Source organism: Populus alba, chromosome 14 (genome assembly GCF_005239225.2).
Source record: "Populus alba chromosome 14, ASM523922v2, whole genome shotgun sequence".
In the NCBI taxonomy this organism is placed as follows: domain Eukaryota; kingdom Viridiplantae; phylum Streptophyta; class Magnoliopsida; order Malpighiales; family Salicaceae; genus Populus; species Populus alba.
Window position 1 is genome coordinate 6,721,649 of NC_133297.1, and position 23,468 is coordinate 6,745,116.

Consider the following 23,468-nt stretch of genomic DNA (forward strand, 5'->3'; position numbering starts at 1 on the left):
CCGCGTAACAATTAACTAAAATCGGGAGGAGGAAAAAAAAAAAAAATCATTGGATATTTATTTTCATTTAACTGTGGACATGACACCCCGAGCCCTGTTGCAAAAGAGTGAATGATAACTTTCAAAAAAGCCTCACGGGTCGTTAGAAAAGCGCCGTAGAAAAAAATAAAATTAATTTTATTTAAATAAAAAATAAAATTTATCTATAAAAATAAATTAATGAAAAATAAAATAAAAAAACCTGAAGAATCCAACCAAATAAAATTAAAAAAATATTGAAAAAATAAAGCAGAGTCTCGAATTAAATAAATATAATTATATAAAATTAAAAATATATATATTAATTTTAAAAAATATCAAGTAAATCCCAAGCAAATTTTCTAAAACTCAGTTAAATTTTTTTATATTTTTTATTATTTTAATAGGTTAAATATAAAATTTATTTTTAATATATTTTTAAATACAAAATATTTTAAAAAACAATAATCATTTACTACTTAGAATTAGTAAGAAATACTAAATAAGACATATATTTAAGAGAGAGAAAAACAGCCACTTGCGGTGATGCTCTCTTACCTTTTCTTTTGTTCTAATTTTTTCTCATTTTTTTATTTTTACTATTTTATTGGTGAGTTGTTTTTTATCAGTACATACCGTGCCTTGTAACATTTTGTCGGTGATAAGCTTGAATATCGATCTTGATATAATATGATAAAAGTTGTTCCGTCCAATTTTTATACATTTTATCCTTAGAGGTAGTAATTTGAAAATGTAATAAAGATGATTTTTTAAAGAGTATTTTATTTTAAAATATATTAAAATAATATTTTTTTATTTTTAAAATCAATATATATTTAAAATCATAAAAAATATTTTAAAATTAAAAACAATTTTTAAACACAAAAATAAAGACACCCAGCGAGCCTTGAGACCTTGCTAGAATCTTTTCTTTCTCCTTTTTGCCAAGAGCTAGAGATAATTAAACACGAGTGCATTGATTAACCATAAGAATCTTCCCTTTCCTTTTCTATATTTCTTTTTATTTTTCAAAAGTTAGGTATGTCATCGCAATCTATAAGAAAAAGAACGAGAACAAATAGAAAAACTACATACAATTTTGCTCAAGTCGTGTGGATTGACAAATTATTTTCACTCAATCTTCACTGGTAATGGATTCATAAATCACATGACTCTGATTCTAAGAATAAGAATGAATATGTTTTATAGTTGTAATTTAAAAATATAAGTTTGAAAAAAAATATGGTTTGCTACTACTAGTTAGACTATGTAGCAAAAAACATGTATAGAATATTTGGTGTGAATGTAATTGTGGTTGTTTTTTAAAATGCTTTTTCATTTAGAAAATGCATTAAAATAATATATTTTTTATTTTTAAAAAATTATTTTTGATATCAGCGCATCAAAATAATATGAAAAATAAAAAAAATATATCAATTTGAAGTAAATAAAAAAATAAAAAAAAATTCAATTTTTTTTAAAGATGCATTTGAAACACAAAAATAAACAGGATGTTACAAAACCCAATTAAAAATTAAAAAAACATGTAAAAACTATATTTTAAACTTAATTTTTAATAGATATCGCACGGTACAAAACACAATTTAATTTGTTAGTAAATACATTGCTGTGTTTGTTTCACTGCAAACATAAAAGTAATGAAAAATAAATATAACTTAAATGTAATTTATTAAAAATATATTAAAATAATATATTTTATTTTTTAAAAATTTATTTTTCATATAAAATCATTTAAAAAAAAAACTTTCAAAATCATATTTTTAACCGAAAAAACAAAGCAAAAATTCAATCATTAATGAGGTCTTTTCGCAATCAATGGGCGGCCGACGTTACATCTTGACAAATATATATTCTGCTCGATAACGCGTGGGGTACACATCAGCTAAAGGGTTTGGTGCAGTACATTTTTTGGCGGTGTTCATGAGGCCCCCTTTTTTTTTTTTTTTTTTTTTTTTATTCTTCTGTTTGTTTTCCCCTAAATGAAGAGAATTGGACCTCTCAATTGAAGATCACGTAGTGATGCTAATCAACCTCTCCTTTTCTTTTCAATGATCATACGAAGAAAGTAATTTCAACCACTAGTAGAAAAGGGCTTGCTTTTACCAGCCTTTGGAATTAGGGCATGCCCTGCTGCTACATGACATTGCACCCATCTTATTCCTGCACCTAACTCTCTCCCTCCCCACCCACTTACTATTAAAATGCGCACAGCCCACCACAATTATTGGCTGGGATGCTGCCTGCGAGTGTTCGCGGTGGTTTTTTTATTTTTAAAAATTTATTTTAATTATCAACTCATTAAAACAATCCAAAAAATTAAAAAAAAATGAATTTCCCAACTTGGATTACAATACATTGAGGGGTCAAATGGGAGAAAGAAACGTGTACGAAGAGCTGGTGCATGCATTCATTCGGTATAAATAAATGGGGCTGCTTTTGAAAGCATAGAGGAACCCAGCTGCTGAAGCAAAGTATACAGCAGAGTTGCTTGACCCGAACGTTGCTGATATAAAAAGAGAGCCCAGTAAAACCATCTTATATCTGATGCAATGCATTTTGACGTTGTATATTGTTTATGGGAGAAAGCGACAGGTTACTTGCACAGGGAAGGAAGGCTGAGAAAGGAGGATCCAGAGCACATGGCAGCAAGCTGCTCTCTCATTGGATGTCAAGAACAGGAAATAATAATTTTCTTTTTCTGCAACTGGAAATTCGAAAGAAGCAATCTTCCCATGAATATAATATGATCCCCCCTAGCTTGATCCTTATTTATGGTGTCGTCGCTGTACCGTGCTAAAAAATAATATAAATTATATTCCTGAATTTTATTTAAGAGCTTAAATTTTTGAGTTGAGAATAATTTTTTGACATGGTATTAGAACCTTAATGACCAAGTAGTTTCGAATTTTAATCTCATTATCCCTATTTATTTGATAAAAAAATTAAGCACAAGGATAATATAGCCTTGTGTAGGTTTCAAGTTCAAATGATTTTTCATTTAAGGGAGTATGTTAAAGAATAATATAAATCATATCCTAAAATCTTATTTAAAAATTTAAATTTTTAAATTAAAATAATTTTTTGACATGGGATAACATGATGTCATCCTTGCAGGAACCTTTTAGACTATGTTTGGGAATGCGGTTCAACCTGCGTTCCCAAAAATTTTTTAATTTTTTTTTTTGCTAAAATTAAATGTGTTTTTATATTTTAGATCGTTTTAATGTGCTGATATTAAAAATAATTTTTAAAAAATAAAAAAATATTATTAATATATATTTTAACACAAAAATTATTTAAAAAAGCTCTTACGAAACTGTCAAATACGCTATTAATCTTCTCGACAGAAAATAATTAATTGATTCCTGGTTATTCCTGGAGACACGATGAATTCTTCTTATCCAGCATTGACTTTTTTTTAAAATGAAAGATTCCTCCTTGACAAATCTTTTTTTTTTCTTTTTCCTTCTTTATTACTTTCTTATTGAGTGTACGAAATTCTTAACGCGTACCATCTTGATACCATAAAGACATATATACAAGCAAACGAGCACCGCAAGGTCCGCTACAGACAGAAGAGGCTTGAAAAGGGACACAGCTCATAAACTGCAGGGTGCAGACAACAGTTGTCAGCTTAGTGTAAGAAGATAATGAAGACAAGCATCAGAGGTTAAACTGAGCTTTTTTGCACGGATCCATTCACCCTTGCAAAGTTTTGTCTCTTCTAATTATATAAAAGGCAGGAGTTTTTTTTGGTGAAAGAATTTTTTAAAAAAAAATATTTTTTTAATTTTAAATTAATATTTTTTTAGTATTTTTATATTATTTGATGCCTAAATATCAAAAATAAATTTTAAAAATTAATAATATATTATTATTTTAATATATTTTTAAACATAAAATACTTCAAAAAGTAATTACTAACTACATTTCTAAATATATATATATATATAAAGGAAATTATCATAGCAAGACGATAGATAATACGACAAGATGTTGCATCAAGGAGCCATAATCAAGTAGCTCGTAAATTCAGCATTTTCCTCTGCCACTACAACATCCATATTTAAGGCACACGTAACTCAAGTAGCTAACTTTTTTTCCCTACTCCGATGATTACAACAGCTTAAATTAAGTGAAATTAAAAAAAAAATAAACTAATAAACTAAAACTAAACACGTCTTTGTTTCACTGTAATTTTATTGTTCATCAAGACTCGTACATCAGTACTGTTCATAGACTCTTTTTTTGCATTTATAGGCCCCTCAAGTTCTTCATTATTTGCATTTCAGTCATTAAACTTTATTTATCTGTTTTTTTTAGTCCTTCTAAGTTACGTCGTCTTGGTTTTGTGTGTTGGGTTTCATTTCACATTGAATGCTCTCCTGGATGGGACGTGGGAAATTTTGTTCTACGTTATAAAAATATTAATATTACAAAATATAATCACGGGGTTAAGTTAATAAAAAATGGAACATGTGTCATTATTGACAATAAAAATAGAAAAGCACAAATTATATTCTTTCCATTTTAATTGTTAAAAGCGTGATATTATACATTTTCATCTATGTAGTTTTTCACCTTTACATTTTTTTAGTAAAACTTTTGTTTGTTTTTTTGCGTTTCAGTCCTTGGTTGTTAACAAAATAGAGAGAGTTGAATTTTTTAAAAAAAAAATATTTATTAAAGTCTTTTAGTATTTACAAGTGGAGATAAATTAAAATTTGAGTTTTAACAATAAAAATTTTCGGGGTCAGGTTTTTCGATAATTGAATGTGACTATAATTTTTTAAAATGAAATTCATGTCATCTAGCTCTTTAAAAAAGAAGATGGAGACACATTTTGACTTCCACATCTTATATGTGTGCTTGAACTTTTAGAGCCCGTTTGGGGCTAAGTTTCAACCTATTTTTTGATAAATTTTGAATTTTTTTTTTGCTAAAATTAAGTGTGGTTTGTACCTTTTGGATCGTTTTGATGTGCTGATATCAAAAATGATTTTTAAAAAATAAAAAAACATTATTGGCATGCTTTTCGGCACGAAAAGTTATTTGAAAAGCAACAACTACCACACTCCCAAACACCCTCTTAAGCTTTCAGGTGCTTGGACTTTTAGGGTCGGGCACATTCATTTCTCTTTTTTATTAATTTTTTATATTCATAAATAAAAATATTTTAAAGTAGAATAATTATTATGTTTTGAGGATGCCATGATTCTATATTTTTTGAAATAAAATTCCTTTACGGTGATATTAATAATTACTTTATAAATAATTCTACATGAATTTAACATGCGTGTTTTTGTTTTTGTTTTTATTTTTTTAAATGTCATGAATATTCAATGAGATGAAAAAAAATCTGTTTTTCATTTTATTTTTTCCCCGTAAAATTCTCTTAATTAATTTTTCATTTATCTTCACGCACATTTGCATAAAAATTTGCAAGGCATAATTTTATGTTTTTTTTCTTTTAATTAAAACCTGTTTTTCAAGTCACGCTAAGTCATATTCAAGACATGATGCTTCGAATCAACAAAATGTTGGAAAAAAAGAAATATATAAAATGAGTTATTAAAATTTGATAAAAAATTATAACAACAAACTGTTTCCCAACACATTGATTTCTCAACATTTTCTTGAAGTTCAAGAAATCTTTTTCGTGTTGAAAATGCGTTATTCCCTACCTTATTAAGAAAATAACTTGACCTTCGTGTGTTGTAATCAACTTCTAATATTATAAATAAAGTAAATCAGATTATATGCATACTCCATTTTTTTTATATATAAGAAAATAAACTTTAAAAAACTATTCACTAGCTAAACCACAATGTTTGCTCGGCACGATTTGGCCTCCTAGACCCATGAGCACCTAACCCTTTTTTTTTAAGGCCATGTGTTTAGACCCTGCATTGCCTATTTTATCTAGATTTAGATTTTGATTATCATGTAACTAGAAAATCAGGATATATATATATATATATATATATATATATATATATATATATATATATATATATATATATAATCAAAAAACCTATTTTTTAACCTGTGTTTAATCCAAAATATCTAAAAAATAATGATAAACCTATCAATTATCTATAAAAAAAACACCTAAAAAAACCAAACTCGACGCAAAATAAAAAACAATCGGAGCTCAAATTTATTTATTTTTTTATTTTTAAGTTATGATATTTTTTTTTATCAAATATAAAATAATTTGACACACATCATTTATTTTTTACTTCTTACCAACCACATCCCAAACTCGAAACAGATCCAACTAAAAAACATTCAATCCGGACACATTAAGATATGTAAACGATCTATGAATCCTATTATTTCAATATACATAATATTGATTGAGATATCTACAAGAAAACATAACTCACGAGCAGTCGTCAAGGCCATACTTGAAACCACAGGAATCTAAAGTAGCTTTAGCCTGCCAAAATCCAAAAGATCCCAAGTATTCAGCGCAGATACCCTTCATGCTTAGTTGTCCTCGCAACCCCTTTTGATTACAGCTTGTTCTTCTATAAATAGAAATAAACAGAGGCGTTTTACCAAATCACCTAGGTTACTTTCGTTATTTATCGTTGCTGATTTTTCCAACTAAATTAGTGTTCCGCCACAGTAGTTTTATTGGATCTAAATAACAAGTCTGCCAATCCTAACAAAAGAAGCATACCACCAAGCACAAAGCCTGTTTCGCTCCATATCAACTGCGGAAATACACTCAACAAAACACACCTTTGCCGAACATTTGCGCTATCCATGCATTCCATTTTGCTCAAGCCAACACGACCGTCCGAGCTTTTACAACATATAAACTAATAATTTGTTGGTTAGTTTCAATCAAACTTGAAATCCACCCTAAATATTCAAGCCAGCCATTTTCTTCCATTAAACGGTCCAATCCATTCAAAAGGAAGAACAAATGTGTGAAACGTCTTCTTGCATGTGCATCTCCAAATTGAGTACTTCCACCACCGGAAAGCCTAGAATGAAAGTTTTACTTCCAAATTCATCATTTGTTTATAGCATGCAAATCCAACCATCACATTTGAATCAATCATCCTTATGGTGGTTTTTTCATTTTCAATACACTAAAAGCAGTGCGCTTTTAATATTTTGTTGTCAGCATGTAAGCCTACAAGAACAGGCAATCAGTGGATGCATGGAACAGAGAAACCGAAATGCAAATGCCTGAGGCAAGACTAGTTTCCATACATGTTTAAAATCAATTATATCGAGTGCATGTTCCAAAAACAGATGAGAGACTACAATTGAATCACAGTATACACTTTTCTTCTATTCATCTCCATCTAACTACCGATTTGACATTTCACGGTATTCCTAATGTTCCTATTGAAGCCAGCCTTTTCATCAAACAGCTTAAAAAGAAAATGGGTATGCAAAGTGAAAATACGGTAAATACCTGAAATCGATGTAGAAAATATATGGATGAACAGGAAGTATATCTCAAAAACCACAAGAAATGAAGCAAAAGCACTTGAAAATCAATTTGGCTGGTTGAGCCCTTACAGTTTGCTGCTCCCACAACAATAGCTGTCATCAATTTTCTCCTCTAGCTACCCACTAAAGCAGAGACTTGAATTGCTAAACTTCCGCTTTTCAAAAGCACTGAAAATTCTATGGTAGCCATGCAAAATTGCCAAATTGCCAAAAAATCTGAGAGAGAGAGAGAAACTGCCAGATTCTATATCTCAGTTAGGCATCAACCTGATCAGACACTATTTAACATATTTATGTTGCTTCTTTGCCGATAAGAGGGAGCCTGGTGAATTGACTGCCTCACGCCTAGAGCCATAGTTTACTAATTCACATTCTGATTCATCGTCATCACTATTGATGCTGTCTGGAGTGGACCTATTCTGGTTTGCTCTGCGCTGCAAAAGAAATACATTGAAGTAATAGCTCACCAGATCTTCCCTTCTCCTACTTGGGAAACATCGGAATATCTCGTCCCAAAAACACTTGTCAAGAGATAGAGGATTTGACCTCACTATAGCTCCAAACTTCTTTTGATCTTCCACTGCCCAGGAGAGTTTTACTTCTTCACCCATCTTGTCAAATCTCCATTGATTAAAAGCCTTCCCCAATTCACGCATCACTCTCAACCTTCGCTCAGTAATGTGAAATCTGACACATTTGATAGAATTTGGCACTTGGCAACCACAGGAATCTGACCTTCCCTTACCGATAGGTTCCCTTTCAATAACAAATTTGTTAATTGAAGTTTCAAGTGGCCAAACCCGAGTCCCAAGCCACTTTGAGTCACTTTCAGACATGCCAGTCCATTCTGGTACTTCAGCCTGAAAAACTGGCCCCACAGGAATTCTCTTTGTAATTGGCAGGTCAAGCACTGAACATTCAGTTGAAGAATCACCATCATAAACCCCTTCCATGCAAGAATCTGAATCAGTTTGGGTGGCTGCAGAAGATGACTGTGAGCAAACAAGTGCTTGAGACGATGTTTCCCCAGGAAAAAGCTTTCTACATTTTAACCTCTCTCTAAGATTGTAACTAGATCCAGCATGGTCATCATACATACATGGATGCATCTTCTGATATTTCTACAAATTGGTAATATATCGTGACTTACAACATGTAATAAATTGGAGATAATTGGATTGTTATGGTATTAACATAAACTGAGCTACATGAGAACATTTGCAGGGATCAACATAAGCATTATATAAATAGCAAATTAAGGTATTAAAATTGATGAGGACATCACAATCAGTGGCCAATCCGTAGCAGGACAACTTCCATCAATCAAAAACATGCATCTGTGACCTAAAATCAATTTTAACATAGAAACAGCATGAACAACCAGTGATCTTGTTTTTTAGCAAAGCCCATCAGGTGATAAATTCAAAAGATGCAAGGGCCAAAATACTAAGCAAATTAGGAGTTTCCTTGTCAAATGGGTACAACTAGCATATGGTGAGAACGTTTCATCACCTGTAAAACTGTTTGGCCCTAGTTGAATGCAATACACTAGAAATACATACCAGTTAATACAAATTATTGCAAAAGGCCCTATATAGAACCAGATGAAGCACTTATAAATTCATTCCACGCATAGTGTCAATTGGGTATAACAGCAGCTCGGGGCCAAAAAATTCAATAACTATGCTCAGAAGTCATGAAAATGATTACAGTGCACTGTGAAGAAATGAGCAAAAGTAAGAGAAGAAAAATGATACTTTGATAAACAAAGTCCGTGTGTGATCTATATACAATCATAAATCCATACTTAAACATACAGACATGTAACCTGAAAAGGTTTTTCAACCAATGAATAAATAGAGTAGATACACAGAACCATCTATGAAAGACAGTATGCTATCAATCACCTTTACCAATAATAGTAGGAAACATCAGTAAGTGATAGATACCTGCTTAACAAACCCCTCTGCACTTGAAGTTGAATTGGCATTTCTTTTCAGAAACAACGTTTCCCGGGTCACCAAAACCTGCTTCCAGCATTCCTCATTCCCATAACTTTTCCACTTTGACCACTCAGGTAACGATCCAACCTCGGGATCACATGGATCCTTTGCAATCTCAGTAACCCAGTTCAGCATTCTATAAATGGAATCCCGTTTCCTCTTACGACTAGAAACAGATTCCTCAAAAGTTGCTAAATCCAGTTCTTCAATCTCACTGTTATCACCCTTATTTCCTTCCTCATCTCCATCAGTTTCCACCACCACCACCACGCTCTTCACTTCATCCTCATTTTCTACTTTCTCACTTTTCCTTGAATCAGATATCAAATTTTCATCAACATCCTTGCCTTTTACATCCTCGTTAGAAAAAGAACCATCCATCATGAAACTCTTTGCTACATTATCACCTGATTCCCCAACTTCCACAAAATCAACACCACTCTTAGTTGAGTCTATATGCAATGATTCTTCATCCTCGGCAAACTTCTCACTCTCATAAGACTCCACCTCAGCATTCACATTCAAGTCCAAGAACTCATTCTCTGGCATTTCAGATAACAACCCTTTAAACTCTGCCCCTAATTCCATCAAAGCCCCACCCACATTAACCCCCCTATCACTCAACTCAGCGTTCAATCCTATACCATCAACAAGAAGCCTCTCCAACCACCTCTCCAAGGAGTCTAAGTACTTAATATAAACCAATTTAACAGTCGGGGCAAGGTTCAATCCTAACCCAAACTCTTGAGCGACCAAATCCCACAACCCATTTTCAGAAACAACACCATACCCACCTTTCTCGCTCACAGCTAAAAACAGTTTAAGCAAATCTACAAACTGCCCATTTCCAAGCATTGGAGGTAGAATCCATAAACAACCATCTAACCCACAAATCTCTTTGAAAAACGAGTCCAGAAACTTATCGAAACGGCTCCTGAGCTGGGTATCGAGTTCGCTTTTCAAAACGGGCCCTTTTGAATTCGGCTCAAGATCCACCCAAAACCCGTCCGGAGCTATCTTTCTTTGTGGTTTTTTTGTAAAATCATTAGCTATCATTGACCATCCTGTCATTGTTTCGAAACCCTAAAAGTGGGTCAGTTGTTCTCTTTGTTATCATAAAACAAAAAACAAAAAAAACTACATGATTAATTAGCAGTATTTATCACATGCACAGTTTAGAATTAGGTCATGTTTAGGAGATGGGTTTTTGGCGGGAATTTGAGGGCTGATCTAGGGTTTTGAAACGCCTGTAAAAATTCTATGGTCCCGCTGTCTCTCTCTTGAACGAGTCAAAGGGGTCTTGTGCTTGTAGAGAGAGTAGAGAGAAAGAGTCTGCGAGAATGGGGGGCTAGAAAATAAGTTTTGAACAGACAGAGACCCTAGTTTTCAAAATCTAAAAGATTAATGCTTTAGGGGTTAAAGAGAAAAAAATAAATAGAAAGAAGGAGAGACATACCAGAATTTCGTAGGTTTTGTTTGTGTGGAAGTTGTATTGTGGGTGTGGGGTTTCAATGAGGCCAACACGGGTGAGGTGGTTGCTGCCTCGACTCCCTTCGGTTTTTGGCCCTTTTCCCTCTTGCCTGCCCCTCCCTCCCTCTTTTAGTCTTTTCCTTTCTTCTTTTTTTTATAGGACTTGGTTTAGATGAGAGTGCAAGAAGCTCTTATTGAAAAAAGCTTTCAATAGAGTAGGGTTTTGAGAAATATGGCCACAAAGGTCCTTTATTTATAGTGGTCACCTTTGACTTGACCTTGGTTAATTATTAACTCTTGGGTTGAGTTAAGGAGGGTGGGTTTATTGTGGTTTCATCAAGGGGGTGAGAATATTTTTGGAACCAAAAATATTTTTAGAGGTTTAAATATGGTTGTGGGTCCACCTTATTGTCTTTTTAGCCAATGAATTTTTTTATATGTTTTTTTTTCCTTTCAAAAGTAATATTTTTCAGCTATAAAAAGATTTAGAAAATAATTACAACCAACAAATATACACAGCATTATGAGTTGATGTACTATATTAAAACTCGAATATTTAAACCATAAATGGATTGTTTTCTTGTTTTGCAAGTGATTTTTTTTATAGCAAAAACTATGGTAATTCACAACAGTTATATTAAAATTGATATGATTGTAGTAAGTTTATAAAAATAGAAATTTTGTTTGAAAATAAAAATCATACCAGTTTTAACATGATATATTTATTGAATTGTCGTGGCTTAATTTAAGTGGATCTTATATGTGGAATTTCATAGTTTTTCAGGATTAATTATCAATATTTGTTTCATGGATCTAATGCTGTGAGAGAGAAACAAATACAAAAGAAAAAATCATATCAAATCCTAAAAAAAAAAGCAAAGAATATTTCTATGTATGTTAAAAAAATATATTTTTCTCTCTCTACTTCTTATGTCTATAATACATGGAATAACTACAACAATTATTTCCAAACTACTATAAAATTTCTTAGTATTTCACTGAGTAATAGATGTTCCAAAAATACTAGTTTTTTTTTTTTTTTGGTTCTTTCTCCTTTTTTCAATTCCTGTTGAATTTGTTATTGACATCATCTAGCCACTATCTCTACTATTTTCTTTGTATAAAAACCGTCATGGCTGTTAATGTTATTTTTATTTTCACTATAATTACTAGATTATATAATTATTATCCTTGTCACCACAATAGTAATAAAATATTGCTATTTAGAAATGATAATTTAATACAAACCCAATAAATATTGATATAATCCAACCTAGATAGGTAGATACTTTTTGAATAGTTACCTTAACCTATGAAAAACAGGTAGAGTATAAATATTATCAAACTCAACTTAAAACTCACTCGAATCTAACCCAAAATATGTGTGTGTGTTAACTATTATGGTTTTTTTGTTGTTGTAAACAAGTTAGATCATAAACAATTTAGTATTTTTACACATAAAATATTATTTTAAATTGAAAAGTGTTTGATACATGCTTATTACAAGGAAGCATGTGGTTGCACTCATGTGTTTTAGGCAATACACGTTACATTACTTGATGTCTAAGTGTAAGCTTTCATAGCAATATTTGAAATGTCTTGATGACCTCTTCATTCTTGAGTGTGTGGCCAACAGACCTTCAAGCTGGCACCAACAATCTTTTTTTTTTCTCTCTCTTTATCTTGATTTTTATGTATAACCCTATAAATTTTCAAAGCAGCCTTTCAATTTATTTTTTTTTAGATTTGGTCCATATTTTTTTATTATTTTTTTTATTTGAAATAATTCATGAAATAATTTTTTTTTTAATTTCATCATCCTTTGATTTTTATTTATTCACTACATCTAGTCCCCTATTATTTTGATTGTATTTGTTTTGCTTTTAATTATTTTTTAATTAATATATTTTTTTAATTTAATCCCTCAATATTCGACTTCATTTAATTTTTATGTCAGATTTTGTCCTAATTTTTTTAATTACACTTGTTTTGTTTTAGATCATTATTTAAACTTTTTTTTTTTTCAATTACAAACTTTGATATTTTGTTGATCGGGATTTTGGCTTCATTATTTTTTACTTCTATGGGGTAATTCTTACCTCGGGACTTAGATCATGAGTTTGAAAGGTTAGCCCGGGCTGACTTAGGGTTTTTCATGTCTTTTTTTTTACAATTAATTTTTTTGCAATCTAATTCTTTAATATTGATTTTATTGGGGATTAAACTTTTTTTTTTTTTTTCTATGTGATTGTCTTAATCTTATATTAGGTTACAAGTTTGACGGGTTAACCTACATTAACTCATGTCATTTATTTAATTGTATTTTTTTGTTGTTATTATTGTTGTTGTCATATCTATTATTATGTTTATCATATTATTAAATTTATTAACCTTATTAAATATAGTCAAGTCAATAACCCGATCTTTCGAATTTATCTTGATTTTTTAAAAACACATCATCATTTAAGCATCATTTTTTTACATTGGAAGAAGTTTGATTTGGCCCGTAGTGGCAATATAAGCCACCAATCTAGTGACTACTATAAATAATTATTGCGTGCATTTTATATTTTGAATATTATTGGAAACCAAAAATATACTCCAATAAAGAAAAAAGGGAATATAAAGTTAATAATCAAAACATATAAATAGAAAATAATTTTGAGGTCTTGGATTCAAATCTTGCCATTGACTTTAAGTTAACATGTACATGTCTAGTTAATTATTCATAGATCTAGATCTTTAGCATTTTTTTAGGTTCTCTTCGTATATAAATGCGTGCAGAATACATAATATTATTGTAAATATAAAAGACGTTGTCTTTTAACTACACACACCATAATGTTTACTATATCATATTTTAACATGGATCTATTATTTAGTTTTTTTTTTTATTTTGATCCTCAAACTGTATTTTTTTTTTTTGCAAAATTACATTTTTTAGGCCAAATTAAAGGCTAATTGGATAAAATTTGTTGAATAATGATAAAATTAAAAGACAAAAGAACAAAGTAAAAAAAAAATGTCATAAATAGGTGATGATTTTGAAGTTCACACAAAAAATTGATCTAGTCCTCAAACTTTACAGATTATACACATCTAGTCGCTCAATGTTTTTTCAATTTAATTTAAGTAAATATACAAGTTTGTTTTTGTTATTTTTTAGTCCCTAATTTGAGATAAGAGAGGAAGAGGTTCCTAGATTCTAGCGATATAAGAGAAAAGCAGTGTTAGCACCAATTTCAACCACCAAAATGATCGATTTTGCTGTCAAAAGGTTCCATTTGATGAGAAGAGTTTCACTTAAGTATTTTTATGTCTTGAAATTGCCTAAAAACCAAATATGAGCTCAAAAAGATTTTTTTTGTTTTGGGTAGATTTTGTTGTTTTTATTTTGTTTTTTTAATGATATTTATTGGTTTGTTGAGGTGTTTAGGCCCTTTTCTCACTGTTTTTTTTTTTGGCTAAAATAAGTTTTTAGATCAAAAAAATAAAGAACTATTTTTCCAACTACCACAATGGCAAGAATCAAAGGAATACTAGATGATGGGCTATCTGATTGTCCGCCTTAATTACATTAAAGAAAATTAAGTCTCGTACATGTGCCCTTCCTAAATGGGTTAGGCACTCTTAGCGTCAAGACCTTTTTTTTTGCTTTTTTTTTTTTAAAAAAAAATAAAACATATGTATTTTTTTTAATTTATATTAAAATCAATACATCTTCTCTTTAATTTCTTATTGTTTGTATTTAGTCTTTTTTTAAATAGTGGTTGTTTTCTAATTATTTTGTTTATATTTAATTTTTAAAAATATTATTCTAATTCATCTGTATTTTTATGTTTTTATACAATTGAACTTTATTTTTTTAAAAAAATAAAAATTTGGATGGTATTTTTAACAAGTGCAACCTTGCGAGATATTTTTTTCTTTAATTCTATTCAATTAATTTTATGTGTCTATTTTTGCTATCATTTGATTAAATAAAAAAATTAATTTTAATAAACAGTCATTGAGCACAAAGTACCATGTTGCAAAATCAAATATCTTGATTTGCATCCGCCTTTTGATTTTTTAAATACATATTTAGATTTACATCAGATGATTCTCAATTTATTTAATTATATGCATGCATAAACTTCTTGATTTACACTTGATATTTTTTTATGTAAAAAAATATGTTGAAAAAGCCTATATGTTTAATTTTTTTATCAAGAAAAATATTTGATCCATAATAAAATGTTGGTCAAATAGCTAGTTCCTTACTAAATATCATAATTACAAGACTCAACCCAACCCAAGGCTAAGTTCAGGATGGGTAAGCTAACCCACAAGTTGTGAATTAATAAAGGTTTATTGGTTTTTTTTTGTCCAAAATAATATAATTTTGAATAAAATTAAAAATATATTGATGGAATCACCTGAATTATAAATTGACCTACCAGATCATCCAAGCTTGATTAGGTCGACTTTCCAAATAGTTTTAAAACAACCCCAGTATAAACTATTCTTGTGTCGACCCATCAGGTCATACTAAATTTTATAACCATGTTATAATATCATGCTAAAGCCTCAATGTTACTCAAACTGATAAATTTTTATAATGCTTCAGATAGTTACTGGTGGTATCTTGGTAGCTATTTACCTAAGCTCCACTTTGAAGAAAGACAAACATAAAGAGGAGAAAGAATATAAAATCATGATCCATAAAAAATGATAAAAATATTTTCACATAATTGTATCTCTATATTTTTTTAAAGTAAGCTTTGTAAGGTAAATAATAAAACATCATAAGTTACTCCTTAAGTACCATAAAATTACTCATAAACTAACCTATATACAATTCCTTACAAAAATGATTGAATTTGAAAAAATTATAATTTTAATTATTGAATAATAGAGAGATAAATATATATATATATATATATATATATATATATATATATATATATATATAGAGAGAGAGAGAGAGAGAGAGAGAGAGAGAGAGAGAGAGAGAGAGGGGTCAATAATTTCAAAAACAAATCACATGATAAAAGGAAAATATCATGTTCTTGGTACGGGATTTAACTCAGCTTAGAGTCAAGTTACTTGGTCATTGAATAAACTCATGTTAACCCTTAAACAACATCATTTTAATTATTTTTTTAATGAAATGATTTTTTTAAAAAAAAATAAAAATAAAATGAAATTTATCATATAAATTTTAAAAAACATTGAACTTAATGATCTAGGTCACTCGAGTTTAAAGAAGTCACTAATTAAGAAAAAAATTTATCTCAAGACAAGTTGGTGAGCCTATAAATCAACCTTGTAGACAAGACTTTGAATAGACAAGTTACCGAGTCAACCTAGGTAGATGAACAAGTTTAAAAACTATATTTGTGTTAAATGATTTTATAAAAATATATGCATGAGAAAATTAAATTTATCACATCAGTACATGGATTGTAAATGTAGCGTTACTTAAAAGCAATAACCATAAAAAAACATCAAAGAAAAAGGATATTCAATTACACATAATTCATCTTGACAAGGAGTTGTTGATAATATAAAAAAAATATAGTTTGCCATAACTATGTAGAATGATATATTATCATTTAGAATGTTGTTTTACTATAATCGTAAGCTATTGGCGAGCTCGTTAGATGCAATTGGAGCCATATCCTCACTATTATTCGATTCACACACCAGCTATGTTGCTCGCACTACACCGCAGACATAACTTTCCATTGTGCGATCACATGTTTTTGAATGGTTTTAAAATGGGATAATGAAATCAACAGTCAGATGCAAACTAAATGCACAACGTATGGTAAACAAACACAAACAATGTTGTTTTGTATTAAAAAATCAATCCAAAACCCTCCCTAATATTAGAGAATTCTATGCACAAAAGATTAATAAAGGTCCATATTGTTTGTCACTGTTAATGAACAAAGATTCAAAGTCCTAGGGCGTGCAAAAAAACTGGTGCAAGAACTTGGTGACTTTTTTTTTTTAAAGGCTAATGCTTAACTTGCAGTGGAGGAAGATAGGATCACATAACATGATTTATCAGTTTTTTTCCTTTGCTTGCATGTTGCAGCGCAAGTTTTGGAAAAGATGAGCTTGTAGGGAAAAAATTGCGTTAGTAGCTGTTAAGTGAGGGCAACAAATGGAATTCATAGGAGCTGATACAATGATAATGAAATGAAGTGAAAGAATTCTAAGCTATAATGAATGTGGGTGTCATGGAAGACAACATAGAATGAAGCGGTCTCTTAAAAAGCAATGTTATAAAAAGCAGCGACGGTGCAGAGGATTGATTCCATGAGCAAGTAAAAAAAATGATGGCTGAAGGAAGTCTTTTATGGTGGTCGAAATGTAGTGCTGGGATAGATAGATAAAAATTAAAATTAAAAAAACATAGAAGCAGCGTTGAAGCAACCGTGATTGACTTTAGGCAAGGAGAGAACTTGGAAGCAGCGTCCTGGTTAAAAGAAAGGTGCAAGGAAAAAGAATAAGCTAAAACTGGTAACAAAACTAAAAAAAGAACTGGTACCAAAACTAAAAAGGGGGTAAAAGGTTGACGGAGGTCAAATATAACGGACATAAAAAAACCTTAAAGAAAAGGCAAAAGAGCTGAAAAACGTGCAACGGAAACGGAAAAAAAAAAGAAAGAAGACTAGCGCATACCAAATGACAATATTGGGAGATGGGGATGTCGAATCAGATCATTGTAAACGATCACCAAAGGCAACACTAAATTTCAGGAGGAGCTTAAGATCTCAGCAAACAATAGTTCAAAAGGATAAAAACAGATGAGAAAGAATATAAACAGCTGGTGAAAAAACCATTCCTGGGAATAGAAGGGGAAAAATGATAGCAATCAAGTTACATCGTGGGAAAAAAATATAAAAAATAAGAAGAATCAGGAAATCAAAGTGACAATGCAAGGGGGAATGGAACAAAAATAGTCACAATGTAGAAGAGACAAGATTAAAGCTATGAATGGGGACAACATCACAGCAAACAACACAGGAAAAGTAAGGAGAAAAAAAAGATGGAGGAAGTAATACCCTGTCAAAAGTCAACTTAGGCGACAAAGAAAACGAAGGACTATGTACGCCAAGTCAAAACAAAGAATTATTGGATTAATGATTGTAAGATAATCGAAGGGAAAAAAGATTAATCAAAGAACATGTCTAAGTCACTATCGATACTGGAGACATGAAACATCTATGAAGATAAATGGTGAGAAGCAACAATGATTGAGCTCAAGGACTGTGGCAGCTCAACATCTCAGCAAACCACAACGGAACACCCAAAACCGAGGAGGAAAATAAAGACATTGTTAGAAAAAAAAAAAAAAAAAACACAAATCAAGCAACATTATGAAAAAGAGAGAGAGAGAAAGAAAGAAAATTAAATACATGATCCAAGCTCCATGGCAATGCAGTGGAAATTGATGGATCCAAGTGTCAGAGGCAAAATCTAAATCCTGCAGAGCTCCACAATCCGGCAATCAAAACAGGGAAATTTAAAAAAATATATCAAAGAGAAAAACCAAAGAAAAACAATGTGAGAACTGAAAGTGATGTTCAGTATTTTTGGCATTTTATAAAAAATAAATTTTGAGCCTGAATACCTGTTTAAAAAGTCCAAAGGCATGATGATAACACATTGATAAGTGGGCGGCGCTTACATTCATATCCAACATCTCTAGACTTGGTAAAATGTCAGGTTCAGGTGACATGGGTCTAACTCGCTTCTAGGACCAATGTCTTTAGACGTGACTACGAGCTAAGCCTAAGTAGATATAGGTATAACAAGATACCAAACCCAACACCCTTGGACTTGGCTAAGTGTCGAGCCTAAATAAGCAAAAAGACATCCTAAAGCCTAACACCCTTCAACTTGGCTACATGTCAAGACTAAGCGGGCACGACCTATCACTGCATGTCAAGACTAAGCGGGCACGACCTATCACCCTTGGGCTTGGCTGCATGTCAAGTCCAATAGAGCACAGGTCTGGCGAAATATCAGACCCAACGCCTTTAAACTCGCTTACATGCCGAGCCCAAGCGGACATGAATCTTGCAAGCTAGCAGACCCACCACCCTTGGGCTTAGATGTGCGTCAAGCCCAATTAGGCATGAGTTTAGCTAGACCCATCAACCTTGAGCTTGGTTACATGGATATGGCTGGCTGCCATACCCATTGACCGTGAGCTTAACAATGTGTCAAGCACAAAGGGCTAAAGGCCTAAAGATCATTATAGGTCCCATGTTGAGCACTAATGCTCTATTTGCTTATTCTTATGATTAATAACATAAAATGTTAATGTATGAGACATTCATCTCCCATCTTCATTAATGCTAATGTCAAGGATATCCAAACTCACATTAATGTTAATGTCAAGGATATTTATTCCTAACTAGTACTATAAAGGTAAAAAGACATCCTAAAGCCTTAATCTTTTTTGTAGGGTTGTAGGAGTATAAATACTCTTATAATCACACAGGTAAAAAGTTTACAATCTCTATTGTCAACAAAAATATTTTTTTAATTTCAGAACATTTATCATATCAAAACTAAGAACAAAAAATTTTGTTCTTAAGAATAAATATTCACTCTCTTATTTATTATAATTGTTTGCTTAAAGGTCACTGACTTTATCATTTGATGGTCTTCAAATCCCATCAAATGAAACTGTTTTACAGGTTACATGCTTTCTACAACAAGTTACAAATTTCATAAATAATTACCACTGCTAAAAACCTTATTTCGAAACACTTTGGATTTTGGAAACCTCATCAGGGGAAAAAAAAAAAAAAAAACCTGAAAACTGATTCGGAACATAATTTAATAACAAAGTGAAATGGCAAACGTTGAAACGACTGAGAAACCTGACTTTCTTTTTTCTAATATTAGATATTTAATGCGTTATTGTGCAATAGAGATAGGAATCAAAATGAACGTGATACATAACGAATAAAAGCAGCCAAAAAAAATGAAAAGCACTTCTTATAATAGCCTAAACTTTAGAGGCAAAGGCTAAGAGAAATCACCCAGCACATAAAAACAACATATCAATTAGAATAAGAAAAAAGAGTGGGAAAATGATAAATTAATCTTAATAAAATATATTAACAACTCATTTAAAGGCAATCTATTTATGGAGGAATGAAACGTCTTCACAGCTTTGCTGAAAACTTCCTTAAACTGTTAGTTATGTCATAGAAACAGAAAAAAAGAGAAGAAAAAAGGACAACAAACAGTTCTAACAAACCCACCATACATGAAAAAGATCCAAGAAAAGAACAAAGCATTCCACCAAAAGCTTGAAAAAGCTGAAAAAAAACAAACAAATAACGTCTGGAAGAGAGGCAAGAAGGGGAAAAAAACAAGAGAAATGAAACTAATTAGGATGGCTTCAAACAAACAGTATATAACCTTATCGGAGCCCTAGAAACCACTCACCAAGCTGTTTCCAACATTTAATCGCCTTATCTAGAATCAAAACCTTATCAGCCGGAAAACATTAGAAAACATAACCTAAAATCCAAAAATAATTATGTAGAAAACCTCTACATCTAGCTAACTAACTAAAACTTGTGTTCAGCCAACTACCTTGTTAGAACGAGGAACTAAATTATATGACATACTCGCTTTCTCATTGATCCTACTCCTCTCTAAAAAGAAATAATCAATTTCAAAACAAACTCACATAAATTAAATATTGTCATTACCGTACAATCAAGATAAAGAATGATCACAATGCATTTCTCAGACGTGGGCTCAATGAGAGTACACTAATAGAAAAAAAAAATAAGCAAAACAAACTCAAAGTACAAATAATTGGAAAAGGGGTACTTGTGAATAGACGCAAAATCAGCTCAGGATTCAGTAGAAGGGACGTGGAGCCCAGATTGATAGCACTGATGATTGTGAAGGAAAAAAAAGAAAGAGATTCAGTGAAACAAATAAGGCAATTTTGTTTCAAATGAATAAAAAAAGACTCCAGATATCAAACAAACAAATAGAAACGAATCAAGATGGAAATAAACCGCGTCAATGAAGCACATTCGAATAGAAACATGGTCAAATAAAAAACCTAGAAAAAAATCCAGAAAATCCATTAAATAAAAAAATATCAGAAACTCAAATAGCCAAACAAATCTAAATAAGCAAAAAAGATGAACAAAACCCAAAAATGAAAAACGTAAAAAAAGCACATCAAAAAATTGAAAGAAAGGAAAGAAAAAACTGGCATGATGGTGGTATGGGTTTTAAGGACCCCTAACCAAGGAAGATTCCACCATTAATGGTTGTCACTGGTTGCTGCATTGCTAACTCCATGACAATTATAATAATACACCACCACCCTCTCTTTTCAAGCTTCTTCCGTTCTTGTTCTTTACTTCAATGGGTAGAGAGAGATAAAGAGAAGGGAAGGGAATGTGAGGTTTGCTTTGGGTGTTGATGAGGGCTTCATTCCATGGAGGTCGTGGTTGATTTATGTTTAGTAGGAGGAAAAGGAAATGAAATGAGAGAGAGATGAAAAAAGAAGATACGATTACAATTCAGCCACTTAAAGGGACCAAAAGAAAACAAATTAAAATGCAAGTACCGAACCTAATAACTGTTGAAGTCCACATGAGGAGATCCACGGTACAATCCACATTCTAAATCGAGAATTTAGAGTATGTTTCGCAGTGTGGTAGCGATTGTTTTTTAAATAGTTTTTCATGCTGAAATACATGTCAATGATATTTTTTTATTTTTTAAAAATTATTTTTGACATCAGTTCATCAAAATGATCCAAAAAGTATAAACCGCACTCAATTTTAACAAAAAAAAAAAATTAAAATTTGACGAAACACATGTTAAAACACACAGTCAAACACTACCTTAAAATTAAATAACAAAGAATGGAATTAAAATAAATAAAAGAAAGTATGACATTATTGTTGGCAAAGAAGAAAAGATGGGGTCACAATATAATAATTAAGCAAAATAGGTCAAATTGTAAATGTTAAAAGATTTGACTATAAATACTCCGAACCGGCAGCAAGAGTGGGAAAAAAAAAAACGGAGGAGGTTTTCTAGCCTAATTACAAAACTTTAGAGAAAATCCTATAAAAATCGAAGGGGTTTGAGTAAGATTAATCTAGGTACCTATGGAAACAACATCAACGCAATAATCAAGAGAGAATAAGTGAGAGAATTTGGGGATTTTAAAATTGTTGGAACCGGTCACGAGGGGGAAAATAGGACGTGCCAACAAAATTTGATTGGTTAAGGATAGAAATTTACTTTATTACCGGAGTTGTTGTAGGACCCACTCGGCAATAAGAGATCATTTAACGCAATTATTCTTTTAATTAATCTTATTTGATAAATGATAAATCATTGAAAAAATTAGTTACTTGATAAATAGAACCGATACCTTGATTAATGAGCAATTAAGAAACTAGTTATCTTGACATGGTTAATGAGCACATGAATATATTAATTATAGGTTTTAGACTCAATCCGGTCTAAAACCCGAGTTCGGGTTTTGATCGAGTCATCAGATCACCAGATTCAATTCTTTTAAAAAAAAATCAAAACGATATTATTTTAGTAAAAAATAAATCAACGGACAACCGGGTCTTGCCAAGTTAACCCTGTCGATTAGCCAGGTCACACGATTTTGCATTCCCTTGTTTTTTCTTCAACTCGACCTAGTTCCAGCCCCGGGTCAGCCAGATCCCGGGTCAACTCATTGGGTTGGATTTTAAAACTATGATATTAATCTTCTAGTTAATGAAATTAATGATTTGGTTAATTGACAAATAGAGATATTTATTTCCTGACTAATGGGATCAGTGTCCTGGTTAATAGGTAAATGAAGATTTTGACTCTATGGTAAATGGGACAATTCTCTAATTAATGGAAAATTAAAGATACTAGTCCATGAGATTATCATGACTAATACCCTAGTTAATGGACAGTTAGAAAAATTCATATCGTAAAAATAGAACAAGTGCTGGTTTGGCAAGAGAAGATATTGTGATCTTAAATTATGCGAATATTATGAATTATGAATAGTTTCACAAAAAAGTAATAATAGTAAATATTCTTTGTATATAAGCTAATTATGTTGAGTATTATATGAATTTAGATACTTCATAATGATGTAACAAGTAGTAGATATCATATTTGTAATTTTGGTGAAATCAATACATGTTTTGTTATGTAGTATAATTTTGCAGCCAAGTAGTGTATAAATCTAAATTAAACATGTATATCTTAAGTGGTTTCTCTTGAACCCATATGATTGTAATTATGTGGAATGAGTTTTAGGTTAAATTTACATTGGCATGGATATGTGCTGGTTTTATGTCATAATTAGGTTAATCCTCTTAGAACTTGAAATATTTTGAAATAATACAATAATTAATTTGTTTGAGGAAATATAAAAGAAAAAAGAAGAAGTTGTTATTGTGCTAAAGG

The 23,468-nt window shown here is 31.1% G+C and overlaps 1 protein-coding gene and 1 long non-coding RNA gene across 4 annotated transcripts; both read right to left on the reverse strand.

Annotated features, from left to right (window-relative positions):
* Positions 1-6,316: 6,316 nt before the first annotated feature.
* LOC118041627 (AT-rich interactive domain-containing protein 1) lies at positions 6,317-11,208 on the reverse strand. 3 transcript variants are annotated; one of them, XR_004686344.1, is made up of 4 exons: positions 10,975-11,208; positions 9,465-10,601; positions 7,478-8,636; positions 6,317-7,037 (listed from the first exon to the last, which is right to left on the reverse strand). XR_004686344.1 is itself a non-coding variant. In XM_035049076.1 (3 exons), exons 2-3 carry the CDS (start codon positions 10,572-10,574, stop codon positions 7,794-7,796), a joined length of 1,953 nt encoding a protein of 650 aa, XP_034904967.1. In that variant the 5' UTR covers positions 10,575-10,582; positions 10,975-11,208; the 3' UTR covers positions 7,233-7,793. The 3 variants fall into 3 exon arrangements, 2 of the variants coding, with proteins under 2 accessions (XP_034904967.1, XP_034904966.1); XM_035049076.1 differs by lacking the exon at positions 6,317-7,037 and having other exon boundaries at positions 7,233-8,636; positions 9,465-10,582; XM_035049075.1 differs by lacking the exon at positions 6,317-7,037 and having other exon boundaries at positions 7,233-8,636.
* Positions 11,209-16,408: 5,200 nt separating this feature from the next.
* Positions 16,409-21,563, reverse strand: LOC118041626 (uncharacterized). Its single transcript, XR_012167829.1, has 3 exons — positions 18,951-21,563; positions 17,664-18,916; positions 16,409-17,457 (listed from the first exon to the last, which is right to left on the reverse strand). It is a non-coding gene; the product is annotated as an uncharacterized lncRNA (long non-coding RNA).
* Between the last annotated feature and the right edge of the window lie 1,905 nt (positions 21,564-23,468).